At 36.8% G+C, this 18,101-nt stretch overlaps 1 protein-coding gene across 2 annotated transcripts; it reads right to left on the bottom strand.

Annotated features, from left to right (window-relative positions):
* Positions 1 to 10,816: 10,816 nt before the first annotated feature.
* LOC116188466 (amino acid transporter AVT1C) lies at positions 10,817 to 17,007 on the bottom strand. 2 transcript variants are annotated; one of them, XM_031517848.1, is made up of 13 exons: positions 16,895 to 17,007; positions 15,961 to 16,160; positions 15,545 to 15,876; positions 13,186 to 13,400; positions 13,065 to 13,088; positions 12,550 to 12,730; positions 12,191 to 12,413; positions 11,954 to 12,089; positions 11,842 to 11,861; positions 11,565 to 11,710; positions 11,444 to 11,487; positions 11,283 to 11,345; positions 10,817 to 11,189 (listed from the first exon to the last, which is right to left on the bottom strand). In XM_031517848.1, exons 2-13 carry the CDS (start codon positions 16,143 to 16,145, stop codon positions 11,091 to 11,093), a joined length of 1,668 nt encoding a protein of 555 aa, XP_031373708.1. In that variant the 5' UTR covers positions 16,146 to 16,160; positions 16,895 to 17,007; the 3' UTR covers positions 10,817 to 11,090. The 2 variants fall into 2 exon arrangements, with proteins under 2 accessions (XP_031373708.1, XP_031373707.1); XM_031517847.1 differs by lacking the exon at positions 16,895 to 17,007 and adding an exon at positions 16,714 to 16,850.
* Positions 17,008 to 18,101: the final 1,094 nt, after the last annotated feature.

The following is an 18,101-nucleotide window of genomic DNA, read 5'->3' as shown; positions in this document are numbered from 1 at the left end:
GCATTGCAGATGAAGAATCCAAGGTCATTGAGTGCATACATACTTAAACGGTACATTGTGACGAGCTTTTGACCAATGAATTAAGAGAATTGAGAGGAAAGCGGATTGAGAAAGAGCTAAAATCTTTAAGGACTGAAAGTGAAGAACAACGAAACATCATCAATGAACAAAAAAAAGTAATCTTTGAAAAAGAAAGAGTAATCAGCGAGATACAGAGTTGCATTGCAGATGAAGAATCTAAGGCCATTGAGTATATGGAGTTGCTATCCTACCCGACATCCATAAATGCGCTAGCACTATAAGAAATTTTTTATGTACAGACAAATTCTATTGCTACGAAGAAAATTTTATCACAAGAAAAGTATATTGTGATAAGAATGTTAAATTACATTCAATAAAGTCTCATAATGCACATACTAAATATGTATGTAGATACATATATATTTATATCATCAATATTGTGTGAGTATCGAAAATCAAGTATTTCCATAATAACAAACATATATACACATACGTACTGAATAAGCATGTATATATATACTTAATCCATATATTGTGACGAGTCTTTGACCGATGAATTAAGAGAATTGAGTGGAAAGCGGATTGAGGAAGAGCACAAATCTTTAAGGACTGAAAGTGAAAAACAACGAAAAATCATCAATGGACAAGAAAAGGTAATCTTTGAAAAAAAAAGAGTGATCAGGGAGATACAGAGTCGCATTGCAGATGAAGAATCCAATGCCATTGAGTATATAGAGTTGCTATCCTACCCGACATCCATAAATGCGCTAGCACTAGAAGAAATTTTTTATGTAGTGACAAATTATATTTCCACGAAGGAAATTTTATAACAAGAAAAGTATATTGTAATAAGAATGTTAAATTACATTCAATAAAGTCTCATAATGCACATACTTAATATGTATTTAGATACATATATATTCATATATATACATTTAAATCTTCAATATTATGTGAGCATCGAAAACCAAGTATTTTCATAATAACTAACATATATGTACATACGTACTTAATATGCATGTATATATATACTTAATCTGTATATTGTGACGAATCTTTGACCGATGAATTAAGAGAATTGAGTGGAAAGCGGATTGAGGAAGAGCTCAAATCTTTAAGGACCGAAAGTGAAGAACAACGAAAAATCATCAATGGAAAAGAAAAGGTAATCTTTGAAAATGAAAGAGTGACCAGCGAGATACAGAGTCGCATTGCAGATGAAGAATCCAAGGCCGTTGAGTATAAACATACTTAATCTGTATATTGTGATGAGTCTTTGACCGATTAATTAAGAGAATTTAGAGGAAAGTGGATTGTGGAAGAGCTCAAATCTTTAAGGACCGAAAGTGAAGAAAAATGGAAAATCATCAATGCACGAGAAAAGGTAATCTTTGAAAAAGAAATAGTAATTAACGAGACACGGAGTCGCATTGCAGATGAAGAATCCAAGGCCATTCGGTATATACATACTTAATCTTTGTAATGTGACGTGTCTTTGACCAATGAATTAAGAGAATTTAGAGGAAATCGGATTAAGGAAGAGCTCAAATCTTTAAGGACCGAAAGTGAAGAACGAAGACAAATCATCAATGAACAAGAAAATGTAATCTTTGAAGAAGAAAGAGTAGTTAGCGAGATACAGAGTCGCATTGCAGATGAAGAATCCAAGGCCATTGATTATATACATACTTATGTGCATTGTGACGTGTCTTTGACCAATGAATTAAGATAATTGAGAGGAAAGCGGATTGAGAAGAGCTCAAATCTTTAAGGACCGAAAGTGAAGAACAATGAAAAATCATCAATGAACAAATAAAGGTAATATTCGAAAAAGAAAGAGTAATCAACGAGATAAAGAGTCACATTGTAGATGAAGAATCTTAGGCCACTGAATATATGGAGTTGCTATCCAAACTGACATTCATAGGTGTGCTAGCACTGCAAGAAATTTTGTATGTAGTGATAAATTCTATTGCTACGATGGTAATTTTCTAACAAGAGAAGTTTATTGCGATAATAATGTTAAATTAAACTAAATAAAGTCTCATAATGTACATACTTAATATGTATATAGATACATATATATATTCACATATCTTCAACATTGTGTGAGTGTTGAAAACCATATATTTTCATAATAACTAAAATATATGTTTATACATATTTAATATGTATATTGTGACGAGTCTTTGACTAATAAATTATGATAATTAAGAGGAAAGCGGATTGAGGAAGAGCTAAAATCTTTTAGGACCAAAAGTGAAGAACAACTAAAATCATCGATTGTGAACCGAAAGAGAAGAACAACAAAAAATCATCAATGAACAAGAAAAGGTAATCTTTGAAAAAGAAAGAGTAATCAGCGAGATACAAAGTCGCATTGCAGATGAAGAGTCCAAGGCCATTGAGTATATACATACTTAATCTCTACATTGTGACGTGTCTTTGACCAATGAATTAAGAGAATTGAGAGGGAAGAGGATTGAGAAAGATCTCAAATCTTTAAGGACTGAAAGTGAAGAACGACGAAAAATCATCAATGAACAAGAAAATGTAATCTTTGAAGAAGAAAGAGTAATCGGTGAGATGCAAAGTCTCATTGCAGATAAAGAATCTAAGGCCATTGAGTATATACATACTTAATCTCTACATTGTGACATGTCTTTGACCAATGAATTAAGAGAGTCGAGAGGAAAGCGGATTGAGGAAGAGCTCAAATCTTTAAGGATCGGATGCGAAGAACAACGAAAAGTCATCAATGAACAAGAAAAGGTAATCTTTGAAAATGAAAGAGTAATTAGCGAGATAAAGAGTCGCACTGCAGATGAAGAATCCAAGGCCATTGAGTATATGGACTTGCTATCCAAACCAACATCCATAGATGCGCTAGCACTACAAGAAATTTTGTATGTAGTGATAAATTCTATTGCTATTATGGAAATTTTATAACATGAGAAGTAGATTGCGGTAATAATGTTAAATTACTCTAAATGAAGTCTCATAATGCATATACGTAATATGTATGTAGATACATATGTATATTCACCTGTCTTCAATATTATGTGAGCGTCGAAAACCAAGTATTTGCATAATAACTAACATATATGTGTATGCATACTTATTATGCGTGTATATAAAACTTAATCTCTATATTATGACGAGTCTTTGACCAATGAATTATGAGAATTAAGAGGAAAGCGGATTGAGGAAGAGCTCAAATCTTTAAGGACCGAAAGTGAAGAACATCGAAAAACCATCAATGAACAAGAAGAGGTAATCTTTGAAAAAACAAATAGTATGTAGTGACAAATCCTAGTGCTACGAAGGAAATTTTATCAAAAGAAAAGTATATTGCAATAAGAATGTTAAATTACACTAAACAAAATCTCATAATGTGCATACTTAATATGTATATAAATACATATATGTTTATATGTATATACATATCTTCAATATATGTACTTGTACTAATTTTTTAGATCTATTGGAAAAAATCAGTTGAATCAACAATCTTCTAGAAGTCATTTGTCTTCACCTTGCGAGTTTCTTGAGTTAATGAGCTAAGCAACACTTCTTACTTGGTCAACTTCTCAAAGCTCGGACCGAAATTTCGACCTTTCCTCCAAAAAAAATTTAATGAGTCCATTTTTTAATTATCTTTCGGCAAATCTAATTAATGTGTTGACCAAGTAAGAAAATTTAATGAGTCCCTTTTACATTTACTAGAGTACAATCGAAGGAAATGGAAGTCCGTTTTCTTGTCATCCTTGCTCTCACGAGTAATCTTTTGAGTTATTATTGTCCCGTAGCATTCTAAGGCTGATTATTTCCTTGTTGAATAAAATTAGGCAATCAACAAGAGTTTATTTCACTTGAGCGAGGTCATATCTTCTTTGGCAAACAAATAGGGGCATGTGCCTTTCTGAAACTTGAAACTCCACATCTACTTCAGGTTAGTTAAATTTGTAGCATTATACAGCGTCATTTTCTAACTTAAAAGATTAGGAAATACATTAATTCTTCATTGAACCTTTGGTTAAGAAAACATGTGATCCCCGCTCTCATTGAAAAGGCTCAATGCACAATTTGCTCGCGAGAATTCAATGCTAATCAAGGGACTTCGGATCTTGGTCATCACCTGAGAAGAGTGCATGAGCTCTTGCTTGAGAAGGTGACACCGAGAAAGGAGAAAGTAGTATCAAATGCGCAACAAAATGTCAGAGAAAAAGTGAAACTTAACTTGTGCAATCATCATATGTTGCTTCTAATGTGGCTTCGACTATTTTCATTTCAATGTGATTTACAAGAGTCGCTTTCTGAAATGATGAGAAAACTTCAGATAGGTTCATCAAGTGCCAAAGTGAGTGAGCCTAGCCTGCAAGAACAATTATTCAACATCTTTCGCGTTTTATTTCTTCCGCTTTCCTTTTTCTTTTTCTTTTCTTTCACAATAATAGATAAGATTTCTTGCCATGAAAATAGCGGATAACTTGTTACGGGTCCTGTCAAAATAAGCTCGTCCTTTTAAGTATATCGTGATAAAATAATGTTTGATCACAATATCTTATAACTTATGGTCACAAACTTATTTTCGCTATGAAAAAGTTACGTAATGTGTGTCACAATATATGAAAATATTTATATAAATACTTGTTAGTTATTATATGAATACTTGGTTTGTGGCGCTCACACAATTTTGAAGATATGTGTATACATATAAATATATATGTATCTATATACATATTAAGTATGTGCATTATGAACTTTATCTATTCTAATTTAATATTCTTATCACAATATTAAGGCTAAGTATGTATATACATGCATATTAAGTATGTATATACATATATGTTAGTTATTATATAGGTATATACAATATATATGTACCTGCATGCATATTAAGTATTTGCATTATAAGACTTTATTTTATTTTATTTAACATTCTATCACAATATACTTTTATTGTGATAAAATTTCTTTCGTAGCAATCAAATTTGTCAACACATATAAAATTTTTTGTGGTGTTTTCTTAAAAGAGCAAATGAATGTCATTCTCGGGCTTGTGATGAGTCTTTGACCAATGAATTAAGAGAATTGACAGGAAAGCGGATTGAGAAAGTGCTCAAATCTTTAAGGAGCGAATGTGAAGAACAACGAAAAATCATCAACGATCAAGAAAAGATAATCTTTGAAAAAGAAAAAGTAATCAGCGAGTTACAGAGTCGCATTGCAGATGAAGACCCAAGTCCACTGAGCGGGAAGAGTTACGAAAGAAGTTGCTCAACGAAATCTTGGTATTGCTTGTTCCAATCCTTTTCTTGAACAATTTTTTTTTCTCTCACCATTGCACTTATATGTTCATGAAATAATGTGTACAGGACTTGAAAGAAATTATCCGAATTTTCCTCAGAGTTCGGCCTCATCTTTCTAACGAGAGCGGTGCAGAAGGTTAGCAACTTGTATCCTACCCGACATCTATAGATGCGGTTAGCAAGGGGATTGACTTTATGCATAATGGTATCTATGCCCTCTACCTAGTGGTTGTGGATCCAAATTTTTTTTCATTAATTATCATGGTTTAATGTGTTTTTTTTTCTTCTTATATTCAGGGCAAAAAGTTTCTTTCATATTCGATAAGGTCGGAAGTTTTTTTTGGAAATTTTTTAGCTTGTTCAAAGTGCTCTTGATGGCCATAAGGTGGATCTTTGATCCTTTATTACATGCTACTTGCTTTTTGCAAAAAAAAAATACTAATGCAGATTGAACTTTCCCTATGTGTCCCAAGTTTATATGTTTGCTCATGGGCAAACAGGTTTGGACAAAACCTATGCTATGATAGGAAAGCCATAATCTTCGGAAGAGAAGGGTCTGATACCTCGTTGTATCGATCAAATATTTCAGACAAAGCACTCTATGCTCTCACAGGGTTGGAAGTTAAATATTAAGGTAAAAACTCTTCTTCTTGCATTAGTAGAAGAAATGGACAACTTAGACTGTTTTCTATTCAATTATAATTGGTTTTGCTCCATAACCTAAGTTGTCCCTACAAAATCTGTCTTAATTTCTTTCATGTGAGCAGCTCAAGCAAAACAGCTACAAAAAATTAAAATAAACTGCGTAATGTAAATCAAATTGGCACTGGACTTGATGGGCTGAGCAAGAAATACTAAGGGCCTTCCGGGCTTGAATTCTCAAGCAAACCTAATAACTCTAACATGTATATAGTATGTGTGTGTGTGTGAGTGAAAAATGTCGGATTTGACAATCTCCCCCACTTTCGTCGTCGAAATTTGTTTGCTTTATATTTGTAAAGTTTAATTGGTTTTCGGGTGTTGGTTGTTTGGATGGAAGAAGTTGGTCACGGTGAACTTTCAACTGACTTCATTTGTTATTGATGGAGCTTTCTTTTCTAGTAATTGGGTGAAATGTTTTATTTTCTTTTGTTCTACCTTTTTCTTAATCATGTCCATTCTATGGAAAACTGAAAAGTACTAGATGGTTAGGCTACTAACTTGTAGGATTTGAGCGTTCCACCTTTGTTCTTCTAAATCGATACCTAAAGGGTCCTATGGAGCTGAATTTTGTTGCGTGGTTGATTCCTTAATTTCACTTGTAGTAGGTCTATGCTACAATTTGGATATGTTTAAGAAATGATTGAGAAAAGGAACTAGGAGAGTACCTAAATGGAAGAGGTCAAGCTTGAAATGAATTAGAATTGTCCTATGTTATAAACTTGTGGTTGAACTTGAATAACGGTTGCAAACTCAATTGCAGGTGTCAATGCTGGAAATCTATAAAGAAGACATCATTGACTTGTTGGTTCCAATGAGATCATACAGCACCGTTGTGCAGACCACACGAGTAGCGAGCGTTCCTCTAAAAGCAAGGTCACTAGATTACAATTGAAGGAAACTCAAGTACATTTTCTTATCATCCTTGCGCTCACGAGTAATATTTTGAGTTATTATTGTCCTGTAGCGTTCTATGGCTTATTATTTCCTTGTTGAATAAAATTAGGTAACAAGAGTTTACTTCACTTTAGCAAGGTCATATCTTCTTTGGCGAACAAAGAGGGGGCATGTGTCTTTTCGAGACTCGAAACTCACGCATCTACTTCAAGTTAGTTAAATTTGTAGCGTCATACAATGTCATTTTCTAACTTAAAGATCAAGAAAAAAATTATCTCTTCATTGAACATTTGGTTAAGAAAACATGTGATCCCTATTTAGTGTCATTCCCCGAGAAGGCAAAAAGTCGTTCCCGCTTACTTTTAGTTAGGAAAACATGCGATCCTTCTACTTCTCGAAAGAAACATCAATTCAAGGAAAGACGAGGCAAAGCGATTAAAATCTATTTATAGACTCTGAGATCCTCCAAAACGATATGAGATCAAGCATGACCAATATGGAAATATTGAAGTCTCAGGTTTGACAATTGTTCATGTTTGCACCGAGAATGAAGTATCAAATCTTTTAAGACTGAGGAGGTGACTGTAAAGACTAGTCCTTTGCATGGAAACAAATTTCAATAGACTGAGCATAGATTTGGAACTTCACTTGTACTTGTACTAATTTTTTAGATCTATTGGAAAAAATCAGTTGAATCAACAATCTTCTAGAAGTCATTTTGTCTTCACCTTGCGAGTTTCTTGAGTTAATGAGCTAAGCAACACTTCTTACTTGGTCAACTTCTCAAAGCTCGGACCGAAATTTTGACCTTTCCTCCAAAAAAAATTTAATGAGCCCCTTTTTTAATTATCTTTCGGCAAATCTAATGTGTTTTTGTTTGACAGAGAACTAAACAGAATGTTGAACTTGTTCTCAACCGCATCGACCTCGCGATTAGAGAGCGTTCCTCTAAAAGCAATGTCACTAGAGTACAATTGAAGGAAATGTAAGTCCGTTTTCTTGTCATCCTTGCTCTCACGAGTAATCTTTTGGTTTAATTGGTTTTCGGATGTTGGTTGTTTGGATGGAAGAAGTTTGTTATGTTGAACTTTCTACTGACTTCATTAGTTATTATTGGAGCTTGCTTTTCTAGTAATTTGGTAACATATTTTATTTTATTTTCTTTGGCCTTTTTCTTAGTCATGTCCATGTCCATTCTATGGAAAAGTGAAAAGTATTAGATAGTTAGGCTACCAAATTGTAGGATTTGAGCGTTCCACCTTTGTTCTTCTTAATCGATACCTGAAGGGTCCTATGGAGCTAAATTTTGTTGAGTTGTTGATTCCTTAATTTCACTTGTAGTAGGTCTATGCTAGAATTTGGATATCTTTAAGAAATGATTGAGAAAAGGAACTAGGAGAGTACCTAAATGGAAGAGGTCAAGCTTGAAATGAAATGAATTGTCCTATGTTATAAACTTGCGATTGAACTTTGAATAACGGTTGCAAACTCAATTGCATATCTTAATGCTGGAAATCTATAAAGAAGACATCTTTGACTCGTTGGCTCCAAAGAGATCATATGCCATTGTTGTATAAATGGGTGCTCCTCCAAAACGATATGAGATCAAGCATGACCAATATGGAAATATTGAAGTCTCGGGTTTGACAATTGTTGATGTTTACACCGAGAATGAAGTATCAAATCTTTTAAGACTGGCTGCTATGAAGAGGTGACTGATAAGACTAGTCCTTTGCATAGAAGCCAATTTCAATAGACTGAGCATAGATTTGGAACTTCACCTGTACTTGTACCAATTTTTCAGATTTATTGGAAAAACTCGGATGAATCAACAATCTTCTAGAAGTCATTTTGTTTTCACCTTGCGAGTTTCTGGAGTTAATGAGGTAAGCAACACTTCTTACTTGGTCAACTTCTCAAAGCTCTGACCAAAATTTTGACATTTTCTCAAAAAAAAATCTAATTAGTCCCTTTTTTTATTATCTTTCATCAAATCTAATCTTTTTTTGTTTGACAGAGAACTAAACAAAATGTTGAAGGTGTTCTCAACCTCATCGACATCGCGAGTAGCGAGCATTCCTCTAAAAGCAAGGTCATTGGAGGACAATTGAAGAAAACGCAAGTATGTTTTCTTGTCATCCTTGCTCTTACGAGTAATCTTTTGAATTATTATTGTCTTGTAACGTTCGAAGGCTGATTATTTCCTTGTTGAATAAAATTAGGCAATCAACAAGAGTTTATTTCACTTGAGCGAGGTCATATCTACTTTGGCGAACAAAGAGGGGCATGTGCCTTTCCAAGACTCGAAACTCACACATCAACTTCAGGTTAGTTAAATTTGTAGCATCATACAGCGTCATTTTCTAACTTTTGGTTAAGAAAACATGCGATCCCTATTAAGTGTCATTCTCCGAGAAGGCAAAAAATCATTCCCACGTACTTTCAGTTAGCAGAACATGCAATCCTTTTACTTCTCAGGAGAAACGTCAACTCAAGGAAAGACGAGGCAAAGCGATTAAAATCTATTTATAGACTCTATGATACACTATGGGTTATCTTACTAAAATGGCTAAAAGAAAAAAGATTAATCTAACCTTGAGTAGTAATCTGCAGCTAACTTCTCCAACTTCGGCTTCAGATATATGCATTTCCTGCACCAACTTGCCATCCTAGATATCCATCCACATTCAGCATTTCAGCCTTTTTTTTTTTTGAACGAAGCAGAGGAAAACAAAACACGTCCATTTCGAGGCAAACATGGTCTTTTGAGATCGGTGCATGGAATGAACAAGAAATCTTTATAACAAGCAATATTTCCTATAGTCCACAACAAAATCTGATGCATTCTACGGATCCCTTCAATTGCAACCTCGTAGATGCTATCAATAGCTTTAGACTCCATAGACAGATATGTTAGTTTCATGGTATTCCGGCAAGTCAACTGTCAACAGGCAGACCAAAAGGAGACCCAAAGCTTCCAATCCAGACAATGTTTTTAAGGAATGGTCCAAATTCAAACAATTGAAACGGAATAACTGAAAATCTCAATAATCAAGAAATGGCCAACGAAAAGAGCCCAAATTTCTTCGACTTGAAGAAACCAATTGATAGCCATGACATTCATAACAGACAACAATGATTAATTCCTCGAGCTACCACGTCTCCACTATCACCCGACCGAAGCGGCTCTCGACAATGGGTTTTGGAGCTCGATCAACATGGGCGAGTTGTTGAGTTGTTTGACCGACCACCCATCTCGACTCACTGCACGCAGGGCCACAATTTGAGGTCTGAACCGGTGGTCGTATGATGAAGAACAGAGCAGAGGATTGGAGATTTGGAGGAAACGACAAGATGGGTCGGGTGGAAGCCTCGTGGGGTTTGAGGTTGGGGGGGAAGTGGACGAGGAGAGTCTTATAGCGGACAGCATGTTTGGTTGGGGGCTCACAGGCAGGCAGGCACAGAAAAGACTGACTGATAGTGTTTACGTCAGCGTGCTTTGTTGGGTAATTGAGTGTAATGTAAATGGGATTTGCAGCTTCATCTTTTTTTCGGTTATAAGGAGGCTCATATCCTAATAGTTGATAAAAGGCACTATACGGCGAATTCGCGCGTCACTGCATTACATCTTCTTTGGTGAATTTGCAGCTTCAATTAAACGGAATTTCTAAGTTTGATATTAGATAGGCTTAGAAAATATGATAGGAGTTATTGATATTCCTGATATTTCTAAGTACCAGGATTGCTTGTTTCGACTTGTCATGGTTTGGGTATTCCACCATTAAGTCGATCGTGAAACCCCGAAACCGTGATAAGTCATTTGGTTTGAAATCATCCCATAAAATGACGACTGCTTTAGTTGGATCAAGATAGTGTTGATTTGTCAATAATTCGAGAATTTGTGATAGAAAAAAGTATTATTGTGTGACTCGTATCCATTGGCAGGACCTCTTAGAAGCTACTAGTACACGGAGACATTTCTCATTCAAGCTGATAATGAAACACGTGATACTAACTAGGACGAACAAAAACTGATTATTATCCCGAAATTGAAGTTTGGAAAGCCGAAACCTCACAATCTAGAGTCCACTTCATATATTAGCTCAACACCTCTTCTCATGGACTCGGAAGAATAATACGGTCATCTGTGAGACTGAAACCTCAGCTCCTCAAATTCTCGATGATCTTTGAAAGAGCTGAATATGTCCCAAAAGCAGATGATACAACTCCCACGAGGATAATCACACAGCACAGCGCTCCCTGCGAAGACGAAAGAAATTAATTAAGCTCCTTGAAAAATTGCAGATAGCAGTGGATGGGATGCTAGTGTTAAAGAAGATGTCTGTTACATACCTGAAATGGCGTGACTTTCCCCCTCAAAATGCTTAGGAAACAAGCACATGGAAGTATCAATGTCTGCGATAATTTGGCAGAGAAGTTGAAGCAAACAATCTTTTTTCGGAAGAATTAACAAACGACTGAATCTATTGGTGATAAATGAAGTCAAGACGTACCACAAGCATTGTTAATAAAGATCCGATCAGCGACATCACCAGACCTGAAGTGGTAACGAGAATTCATGTTATGACGGTTTAGAAGATGTTCCTGTAAGGGGGTAGATGAGGGGAACCCTACCAAAGAATGGGATAGTGAGGGCCACAATTAAAGTCGAGATCACGAGTGCTGTTCTAATGGCGATTGCATACACGTGGGACTTCAAGTGACTTGACGGGATCAGCTCTTCAAGACTCATCGCGACAGGGGACATTGTCAGAGCATACGTGATTCTCAGTCAAGGAAATACACATCACAAACAGAGACATGATACATCATTACTAAAAGCAAGCAAAGAAAAATCATTCAATCATTGAAACCAGAGAACTGATTCATATGTTTCCTGGAAAAAGGATATTTGGTAAATGGGTTAACAACCTGCAAAGATCGGAAACAAGAAGCTTAGGGACCAGGGGCCAGAGAGGGATGGAATCATCTTATAAGCAGCGATTTGACTGATAATACAATACCGTGGTCCAAATGGCGATCTTCGAGGCAACCAATTCTTGAGGCATGTTAAGCGTGAACTGCGAGAGAGTCATATTCCCGAACATCATGTACCCCATTACTGCAACTCCAGCATACATCAACGTGCAAATCCCGAAGCTGCACAGAAATGAAGCCACCATAGTTAGGCTTTTCTGCAATGAAAGAGGGCAAAAACCCATTATCCTATAGCTGGAGGTTAGGATGTACGGATTGTTTGCCTTGTCAAGAGCATAGAAGTATATTGACTTGGTTGCTTCATCGACGTGTATATGTTAGGAAATACAGCATGGCCCGAGTAACAGTAACCGTATAGGCCAATGGCCACTGGAAGGGTTGCTAGGCTCAGGGTTGAAGTGCTACTGCTGTGAAACTCGACCTTGTCAACGAGACCAACCCAGAACAAACACAGGACAACCAAAACAGATGCTACAACTCCTCCAGCTGCATAGACATCCGAAAGCACGGAAGTGTATATGTTATCTATCAGATCCAGTTTTATTTAAGGTCACTCATACTGAGATATTTTAGGGAAAAAAAACGTTGAAGATAACTAAGGAGTCTCTTAAGGTTCCATTACCAGAAATGTAGCTCAGGACACTGAGATCCCGAAGCCAAACAGTGGGAAGAACCGCGAGAGTAGTCATCAGTGCAAAGAGATGGTGAGAGTCCAACTCGAACCGACCCACATTGATATGAGCATTTGGGAACAACGATGACAAGTTGTCACTCTCCAAAATAATGTACTCCACACAGCAGGCCTGCTTGGCAGTCGAATGACGTATCCCATAAGTTCTACACTCCATCCGGAATTTAAAGTGGTGATATAATTTTGAATTTTCCATCAATATTATACAACTGTATGAATGTTGGGACTTTTCATCTCTATCACATCAATCACTAGCTGCAAAGTTTTCTGATCTTTTTCGGGGTAAAGCAGAGTTTATTCATTTGCCATTTTATTACAATCAGTCCATTGAAAACGTCGAGTAATTGTCATGTGGATATCTAGTCTGACATGATCCTTTGTCCATGAGCGATCAAACAGAAGCAGCATTGCCCAATAAGTTTCGAAAGAAAGATAACTGTACTTACGTATAGTTCTACATAAAGTATAATCTGCGCAGCAAAGACGAGAAGAACAAGAGAAACCACAGTCAGAACGTTACTAAAAGTGGAATTTTAGGAATGACAAAGTAGATGTAGGGAGACATACCGAGATGGCGATCCGACCAGCGGTCCCAAACGCTGCTTGGCCAATGTCGGGATAAGTCTCGATCCCAGGCTGACTGTCCAGGCAGTACCGCAGGAGGATACCCGTGTAGTACGAAAGCATAGCGAATATGAACAGAATGGACAAGCCGACCCATCCTCCTTCCTTGGCTGCGTAGGGAGTCGAAAGTATGCCCACTCCGCATAGTATATTCATTCCTATTCAATTAAAAGGCATAATTAGATAAAGTTCTTTAAGTTCAATGATCACTGGATCATGAGAAAAACCTACAATTATCTTCACATGGAATTTCCGAACGAAAAATTTCGACGACTGGCTCAGTTCACTATGTTTACTGTATAAGATCAACGATATGTACTGCTCTATCAGCAGCGTAAATTGAATGGACAAAAATGGTTGCAACGAAAGTTTTCATCTTTCATATTAACATAGAGCTACAAGCCGCCCCACCTCAAGATCCTAACCAAGAGAGTAGCCCGTTTGGTTTTACAATCAAATTTTAACTCTACTCCACTCTACTTCACTTAACTTTACTTATCTTCAATTTTTTCTTCAATTTTTTTAATCATTCAATTCAATTTTTAATATTAAATTCTCTTAACTATTCATTACTTTTTTCACAATTCAACAACACAATCATTAATTTCTCTCAACTATTCATTACTTTTTCATATTTTTCCTCATAATTCAACAATATAATCATTACAAATCAATTAAAACCAAAATTCAACTCTACTCAACTCTAAAACCAAAGACAAGATTGCCCACTGCTACAATAAACACGCATGTCCGAGTTCATCGATATATCTTGATCCATTCCAAATAACTCATTCATATAAAGTAGTATTGTAAGACAGATCCACAGGCTGAAACTGGAACATGTGAATTTTGTTGCTTAGTCGATTTCCATGTGTACCATGTGCTATATATGGAAAATTGATGGACTAGACGACATTGGCCAATACCATATGTCATTAAAATATCTCCATCCTGTGGTGAGCAAGAATTAGTTGTCCATACATATCAAAGGCAGAGACAAAGATCTTGAAAATCGAACATGGAATCGCAGGATAGATAGTAGAATATGCGGCGACATGAAGCTCACATTAGCTGGAATTTGGATTATGTTCTGCCCGTTGTCTTACCACAAAAGCAGACACATCTGTACCAGGGATTTATGTCATTACCCGAAACAGATTTTGTGGTTATCAAGTGCGTAGTTTATGACAGTCGAAATACGGAGTTGTCTCGCGGTGACAATCTAACTACTTCCCTCTAATCGGCACAGATTAAAAGAAACGTGCATACGCATTTACTTCTATGGCATGAAAGGTAAAATATTAGGTCTGTCTTAGACCATTTCATCTACATAGGATCCATACAAATGAAGTGCCTAATTATTATTGTTATCACAAAAATATTAATGGTTTACGGACGATCTCTCTGAGACAAAGAACTTTGTAAGTTTTGAGCAGATCGTTTTGAACAAAAGATCGAAATGTAATGTAGTGACTAGTGACACAGCTAGTTTATGAATTTTGGCGTCACATGTATACATAATTGAACCGGGATATCACATGAGACCAAAACTGTTGCTCTGTTGCATGATTATATCTACTGATAGACGATTGTATACTGAGTTAGGGGCCCTATGATGTTGACATTGTGCAAAAAACTGAAACCAATGTTTTGGATGTGAATGAGGATGTGGGCTCTGCAAATATTTTAGACCCACATGATTGATAGGTTACTATATATTGTCCAAGTGAATTGAGGTGAAAGGTCGACTAGATCGATAGATCAGAGGGCCATTGGTTGGTTGATTCTGAAGGGATCCTAAGACGGCAAGTGGCAACAATTAGACAAGTTACTATTCTTTATTCGATTGCAGTAGTAGGGCCCATCTCACGTCCCATGGTAATCCCTACCCTATCTCATTCTTCATGCGTTAGCCCTTCGCTTCATAACATCAAAGCTCAATTTTGACGAGAATTAATCATTATCCTTAAAATTGAGGATACTTCATTATCTCATCAAGAAACTCAAAATTTTAACCAATTTATTTTACTGATAATAAACTCAAACTCTTTATGAATTCAAATCAGAAAATACTATTTTGACAAGTTCAATCGATCAAATAGCTCATACTCTCTATTGTTTGGAGGGCGTAATTGGTTTTTGGAACATTTTCGTACTCACTTAAGCCATAAATATATCAATGATACCCAAAGTCGATGTAAATACCGTTTTGCAGGAGATCATACCGATAATTTGTACCAATTGCTTTCATTTGTTCTTTGAATGCCGAAAGAAAGAGAATGAAAGGGACTCGGGGGTGTACCATTTAGAACAGCTTGTCCATAAGAACTCTGCCGGGGAATCGGGACCTCGTGCGAGACCTTGGATGACGGCTTCTCATCCTTCCGGACTGAAGTCTTCCTCGGGAGAGGGGGAAGGAGACTGTGGGAGCTCCGCCGCTCATGTGGCAGTGGGGGAGGTGGCTGCTCCTCCGATTCCGGCAACAGCGGCTTTATCACGGAGGACAATACCTCAGGAGTACGCCTTCTCGTGAGAGAAGAAGACAGGAAAGAACCACTGATCTTCGGTAGACTTGGAGTGCCCAGAAACCCAATATTCGGCGATGGCACGCTGCTGTATAAATCAATCGACTGCCTGCAATGGAAAGAACAAGACCATAGAATCTTTTATGCAGAGAAAGAATCCAAGGAAAGAGCGCTCCGAGAAAGGACTACGGACCTGTAACTCTGAGGCCAGGAAGTGTTGTGAGAGCCGGGTTTGTTCTGTTGAGGGGTTTCAGTCGAAGAAGCAGATGAATCGGAATCGTTACCATCTCCTTCATTGCTGACATTCCCGTAGACATTCTCCTCGTCTTCCTCTTCGCTCTCGATGTAGAAGCTCTGCTCCGAAGCTGAATTCTTCATATCTTCTCTAACTTTCTGAAGTAAATCCCAGATAAATAACTGGTAACTGAGTTTTCTACAGTAAAACTTCAGTAGGATTCGTGGAGGACGGAACAAGTAACATATATAGTGGAGAATTTTCGAGTTTGGCATTGTTATGGTGAGTTTCCATGGCTAAGGATCCATTGTTATGGTGAGTTTCCATGGCTAGGGATACATGTTTTCGAATGGAAAAAATGGAAAGCGAAATAATGCCAGCTTAGACATGACGTGCAAGTAAAGCAATTTGGTCGAATTAACAGCAACTAAGATCGATCATGATCCGAGAAATAAAACCCAATTCTAATCAATTCCCGGAAATTTCCATAAACTGCCTTGAAACCATTCCTGCAACAAGGACCCCAGAACTCATTTTTTCTTTTTCCGATGAGACCAACTCATGTTCGGCTTGGCCGAATCCCTGTGGTGCAGGTAAAGTCCGCCCGGTGAAGACAAGGGAAATAATCCATTTGGAGGAGTTGGAGGAGGACATACCAAATGTGTAGTAATGGATGGGATTAGAGAGATGGAAGAACAATGACTTACTGACCTTTTCCTATTTTTTCTCGAAGAATTGGGTAATGAAAGTGCAGATGCTCTAGGATTCAGAATCTCCGGGAGAAAAAGAAACGAAAAGCAACTTGAGAGAGAGAGAGAGAGAGAGAGAGAGAGAGAGAGAGAGAGAGAGAGAGAGAGAGTGGCTTTCTCTGGAATCAGCCTCAGCTTAATACCTTTTTGCTCAGCACTCCCACTTAACCCAGTCTATCTTATAACATACATCTATATATATATATGAGGCGTTGATTTTGTATCTATGTGGTCGTGTGATCTCTTACGACTGTGCATGAGATTGAGAGAGAAGTTCCCTTACCGTATTAGGGAGAACCATGCACATGGTTTACCGCCCTAGTTTGCCCCACTCCTTTGTTAGAGCCAATATTGAACATACTCGTGATCCAAGGGATGTTCGTTACCGGGCCATTATGGGTCCACGGCACTTCCCATAACTTTCTCCGTACAATTCCATTTGCATATACATGTTTATTAGGACTGTCTAGGTGTTTCCACTTGTCTAATCAAAGGATGGCTCGGATTGGATATTTCATATTCGATTTTCGCCGTCGCGGTTTGCGATGTTCATTTCCTTGTAAATTCTCTTATATTCCTGTACTGTCTATTGGTCTTTTCTTGCACAGTTATAACCAGGAAAAAAAAACTTACAAAACATTAATTTACGTTCTCTCAAACTTATATTACCATATTAGACACTGAATCTTATTGAACATTCGGCTTAAAGAAACTAAAAAGGCTAACTGATCGATCAATGCAAGCAAAAGGGCAGACATCATTTCGTGGACCTTCATCATGATGAAATGACAAATGGGTCCAACTTAGAAGAATAACATAAAAGTAATAGCCATACTTACCCAAAAAAAAAAAAAGTAGTAGCCAACTTGCTGGATTTACCTACCAATAGAGAATTATTGTCTTGATTAGCGATCAACCACATCAGCTATATGATGGTTGTTCAACACTTAAGTGAAAGTATATATCATCTTATTCCGGCAAAGTCAATATCGAGTTTACATATCAGTGCGAATTAAAAAGTTTTCAATTAATCCTACCAAAAGAAAACGAGTTTTCAATTAACGATGTGACTCATTCGCATTTTAATCTTTTTTTTTTGGGGGGGGGTAAACAGCTACTCATATTTTGATCATCATATCACTATGATCTCGGCATTGCTCTATCTCTTCCTCCTTTCATTATTTAGATTTTTTTTTCTATAATCAAGTGCTCCCGGTCTCAATCAAAATGAGGGGGTGTTAAAAAAAGGGAAATGGAAAGATCTAAAATGGCAGCCCATGTGCATACATGAAATAAAAACTTATAATTACTCAACCAAAAAAAGAAATAAAAATTTATAACTATTGCTAC

This window comes from Punica granatum, chromosome 8 (genome assembly GCF_007655135.1).
Source record: "Punica granatum isolate Tunisia-2019 chromosome 8, ASM765513v2, whole genome shotgun sequence".
Lineage (NCBI taxonomy): Eukaryota > Viridiplantae > Streptophyta > Magnoliopsida > Myrtales > Lythraceae > Punica > Punica granatum.
This window is presented reverse-complemented; position numbering and strand designations above follow the sequence as displayed.